A 5,018-nucleotide genomic window follows, 5' to 3' on the forward strand; every position below is an offset into this window, starting at 1 on the left:
GGCGAACATTTGTAGACTGGTTGACGTCTTGGTTTCGCGTCTTCTCGCAAGACAATCTCATGCTCTAATAATTTTGTACGTCCTAGCCAGTTGTCTGTAGTACATGGAAATACCCTCACTATGTTCTCTAATTCCTGGCGTTCTTCCGAGGTCAAGTTATGTTCTGTTTCTATTGTCTCTGGGGTAGTAATGGACGCCTCTGGCAAGTCTAATCTTGGTATGTCTAATGATTCATCCGGCGTAACATTTCCCATTACTGGTAATGTGTCAATTGGGTGCACGTAAAAATGATATGAATCGGGTGGAAATGCGTCTTCTTCTATGTCAATCTCCGCTACCTCTTCTAAACCGTTATTTCCGTCCATCATGGGCTTAATTTTAAAGGCTTCCCAAAAATTTACACCTAAAATGAGTTTCCTTGTAATCTCGGGTACTATTACTACGGCAACTATTCTAGTTACACCCTTGAAAGTAATTGGAACATTTGCATAGCCAATGCATGAGTACGGTGTTTTGTCAGCCGTGCAAATTCTAACCGGTGAAGCTAAAATTTTTAACCCATGATTTTCAATGAATTGTTTTGAATTAGTTACGCTAATGCTAGCCCCAGAATCTAACAAAGATTCGATCTCCTCATCGAAGATCTTGACCTTGATGTGTGGACAACGACTAGTTTGAATTCTGATCTCTAGAAGACTTTCTAATGGATCGATGTACGGAATCGAATTAGGAGAGGGAACGGATTGTTTGGTTGGAATGCTAGTGTTCCCATTACCGCATTCCTCCCTTAGTTTCCCGAACTCGGAGACGTTTCGGGAACCTGATTTGTTGTTGCCCGTCGCGGATGTTTGTCGCACGTTGATGAAATTTTACCGGGATTTCCACACACATAACAGAACGTCGTCTTTACTTCTCGGCATTCACGCCACAAATGACCTTGCTGGCGACAGTTCCAGCACATTGGCGTTCTAGAAGATGACCCTAACTGTCCTGTTCCGCTAGAGCTTTGGGAACCCCTGTTCTGATTCGTTTCTTGGTGCTGATTTCTAACTGGTCTACGTCCTATCGCATTAACTTCCTCCTCGTCTGAATCGCTACACTCATGTTCCTCAATGTTGTGTACCGTGTATTTCGGTCCTACCGGATGTAAAGAAGGATCGTTTGCATCAATCCGGTAGTTAACCTGGATTAATTGATCCAAATTGTTTATGGAAAAACATGCCAATTTCGACCTGTAGTGGGGTCGCATATTCTCCCACACGATTTCAAATTTACGATGGCTCGATAATGGTTTGGTCAACAACTTATTGAGGCGTTCTATCTCTGTTACAAAGGCAATAAAAGTTTCACCTTTCTGTTGTTTTCGGTCGTAAATTCGCTGTCGATTCCCTTGGTCCTGATTAGGGTTGCCAAATCTGAATCGAATTCTTGCTTCAAAGATAGTCCAAGTCCACGTTGGCTGATAGTACGTGAAAAACCAATTGGATGCTTCACCTCTTAGTAACAAGTGGATGTTACTAAGTAAGTGATTATCAGGAATCCTATTCATGCTCGCTAAGACTCTAACCTTGTAGATAAAATCTTCTAACGATGTTGACCTAGAATCCCCACTGAAGTGAAGGTTCCATTTTTCCATTTTCCTATCATATTGGCCTCTATCATCTCTTATTGACTGTCTATTGCCTCCTTGACTGTCTCTTTCACTACCACTCTCCTCTCTCTCGTTGATTCTTGTCCTGCCAAGGTAGACATCACTCGGTTGTCTAAAATCCTGTCTCTGATTTTGTAACTGTTCCAATGGGTTACTTTGGATTCTTGACGCTGTTAACAGTGCAGCAAAGGATTGTAGTTGAGCTTCTAACTCGGCTATTCTCGCTTTCATTTGTTCTGTTTCATTTTCCCTGTTAACATCGCTAACCCCCGAAGCTAAACTGTGTTCTTGATTTCGTTTCTTAGTAGCCCCTGTTATTTTTGCATTCTGAGGTATCTCCGGTTCAATCAAAGGACTGAAATTACTTGTATTAGTCAGCTGAGGCTCACCCAAGGGTGTCACTAACACAATATTTCCACCTACTGCTCCAGATTTCTCTGTTTCAGAAAATTCCGTATCAGTATCTTCTAATGACTCATCGTCAGGACTTGCATTCTGTAACGGTTCGAGGGCATTTTGCTCTGCAAGTAGATTAGAGATGTTTCCAAATAACAACTCCTTCATCTGCATGGCCTCTTGATTGTCCGCGTTGCACCACTGCACACGCCAATAGTAGTGTTTTAAACGCGAAACGAGTTTTGTATCCGGATTTTTAGACAGTTTACACCTTATACTGTTCACCCGTGAAGCAATCAACTCAAATTCTTGGTCAATAGAATACGGAGATCGATATTCTCGATTTTCCTTAGCATCTTTCAAGAAAACCCTTCTAAGCAGTCTTTGTTTCACCTTCAAATCTTTCCCCAAATCTTCCACATAATTTCGCAGCTTTAGTTCGTAATCTATTTCGTCATCCAACAGATGATCAGCATGAGGAAACTTCGCACCCATGTTTAACTAAGTTCTCTCAATTCAAGTATATCTTAATTTAAACTAATTATCTAACTATATTTATATACCAAAAAAGCAAAAACAGCAATTCAATGAAATAAAGGAACAAAAATAGAAAAAAAATATATTTATAGAAAATGTAATTATGTACTCAAAAGAAAGAGAAAAAAAAACGCACTTATTGTAAATCTCACAAAATTGCTCAATGATCTGAATATCCGAATAAACAAATTTCCCAAATAACTTTAAGCATGAGTTAAATCACATTCCGAATTCACAACCATAAAATTACCATAATTACTTCACCAATCACTCAAATTCAATAACATATCAGGATTCGTACTTTTAGTTGGGCGCCAAAATGTAGCACGCCAAAATGTCGTTTGGGAACGACTGGCGGTCTACTCCTAAATATCTCCCTAATAAACAAATGGACTGTTGGGCTGTTTCCGTTTTGTTAAGCGAATGGCTTAAGCGCCACCTCTAATGAGGACCAATCGCCAAGGTATGATTGCCCGGCATGAGACCCAACCTACGGTTAGTTCAAGTCGTTCCTTGAAAAGGATAGGAAACGGTCCAGCAGTCCCCAAATTCACCCACATCAGACTTACGGATTTGCATTTCAATTCAAAAGGAGCATAATATCAAAAATCACCCTAAACGAAACGGTTCTGAAGCTTTCCGAGGAGACTTTCGGTTATCATCACTGGAAGTCACCGCCAGTATACACCAGATGTCGACACCGTCATGGAACCGGTTCAACCTACTCACTACAACCCACTTCTGCAGGCGACAAAATTTGAATTTTTAAGCGCGCGACATGAAATCTTTCACCATGCTACTCTCCGTGAATCAAATAAGCGGATAGGGATATAAAGCGATTTTAATTCAGAATTCAAAAAACGTATATTCTAGTTCATAATAATTTAACTAATATCGAATTCACTTTGTTTCTACCTATCCTACATGTGCGTGTCTTTCTTCCTCACGATTCCAAATTCCATTGTCTGCACCTAGCTCGCAGAACAATAGCGCTTGCAAAATATAGCCGGCAAGCTAAAATTTCGGGAACACCATATGAAAATGCTATGGGTCCATTGACGAAATTTCTCGTCGTCGTCACATGTGCCCACGGACTGGGGGAAAAATAGAGCTCTACTTACAGATCTGTTGTTCGTTTGCGATCGACTTTGGCGGGATCAGTTACCGCATGCCCGGCCGGTTGATAGACGTACGGCGTGGTTGTTGGGGAGACGATTGGCGGTTGGGGTCTCTTCGCTGCTCGCTACTAGGGCCTAGCCACCTAGCAGGGCGGATCGGAGTCTCGTGGGATCCTGAACTTCGACTAACAGCGGTTCTTCTCGTGATTATTCCGCTCGGGCGCGATGGTGACGGCGCGGCCCCTTCTGACCGTGGGTTGACGGTTGGCCAGGAAATTTGCCAACGGATGCACTCGACGGAGAGTTGTGGCTACGGTGGTTCCTAAATTGGACACAGAAAGCCGTCGCACGGCTGTACGACAAAGGAATCTTTAGACACTGCACATGGCACGCACATGTTTTCTAGAGGATCACATTACCTTTCTGTTCTAACGATTCTTCACACAAACGTAACTGGCTTACAGTAACTGTCTATTTGATTTTGACTACAGTTCACTGAAATGAGACACGGGAAATTAGCACTTCAAAAGATTTCAGACTTCTCAATTTCACTACCTCGATCACCGCGGTTATTGGCAGAGCCACACTTCCGAAACGTTTTCGAGTCTCCAGGCAAATGAACGAGTGACTCTAATGTCCTCAGATAAAAACCCTCGAAAGTTAGGTTTAGCCGGAAATGCTTCAGCCGAACGAATAAGATGAAATCATCTATTAATGCTCCCCTGATTGAAATGCATCTCGCTCATGCAGGCTTCATCAGATCTTGCCTTCCCACTTTCCCATCAAATCCAAGGACACGAAGTGAATTTGACCTTCGGTTTTCGATCCGTTAATCCGAGAATTTCTCTTCTTGACCTCGCGAATTAAATTGCGTAATGCTGTATTTCAATTGCCTATCTCCCAGGCGCAGTTTTATCGTTTCCTTTCTTAAGCCTTCTTTTTTTACAGTGACGTGCAAGCAAGTTTGAACAGTTGGAATTCATAAAGCGGAACAAATTACTAATTCATTTATATTTAATTCTAAGGATAACGTCATTTATGTACAATAATATAATGATTAAACAAATTTATATTTACATAGTAACGTACGCTTGGCGTACTTGTTACAATTCCTTATAAATTTTCTCCACTTCAAGGGGCTCCTCCAATGATTTATTCTATCTTGTACCGACTTTTCGAACTCTCTAAGCAGAATACCCTCTTCGAATGAGTGTAATCAGTTTCGTACCTTTTAATTCCGCCCTATGTTGCTTATCCTTTGACAGATACGCGTATTTCGACTACCACTTGTAATCTTCCTCAGTGTCAGTTATCAA

At 41.5% G+C, this 5,018-nt stretch overlaps 1 protein-coding gene across 1 annotated transcript; it reads right to left on the reverse strand.

Moving 5' to 3' along the window:
• Positions 1 to 787: 787 nt before the first annotated feature.
• Positions 788 to 4,804, reverse strand: LOC134289914 (uncharacterized). Its single transcript, XM_062856669.1, has 2 exons — positions 4,258 to 4,804; positions 788 to 4,197 (listed from the first exon to the last, which is right to left on the reverse strand). Exon 2 carries the CDS (start codon positions 2,540 to 2,542, stop codon positions 788 to 790), a length of 1,755 nt encoding a protein of 584 aa, XP_062712653.1. The 5' UTR covers positions 2,543 to 4,197; positions 4,258 to 4,804.
• Between the last annotated feature and the right edge of the window lie 214 nt (positions 4,805 to 5,018).

The sequence above is a fragment of the Aedes albopictus genome, chromosome 3 (genome assembly GCF_035046485.1).
Source record: "Aedes albopictus strain Foshan chromosome 3, AalbF5, whole genome shotgun sequence".
In the NCBI taxonomy this organism is placed as follows: Eukaryota; Metazoa; Arthropoda; class Insecta; order Diptera; family Culicidae; genus Aedes; species Aedes albopictus.

Excerpts from the sequence above, each read along its gene's own strand:
- LOC134289914 (XM_062856669.1), bottom strand. The coding sequence starts at position 2,542 with ATGGGTGCGAAGTTTCCTCATGCTGATCATCTGTTGGATGACGAAATA.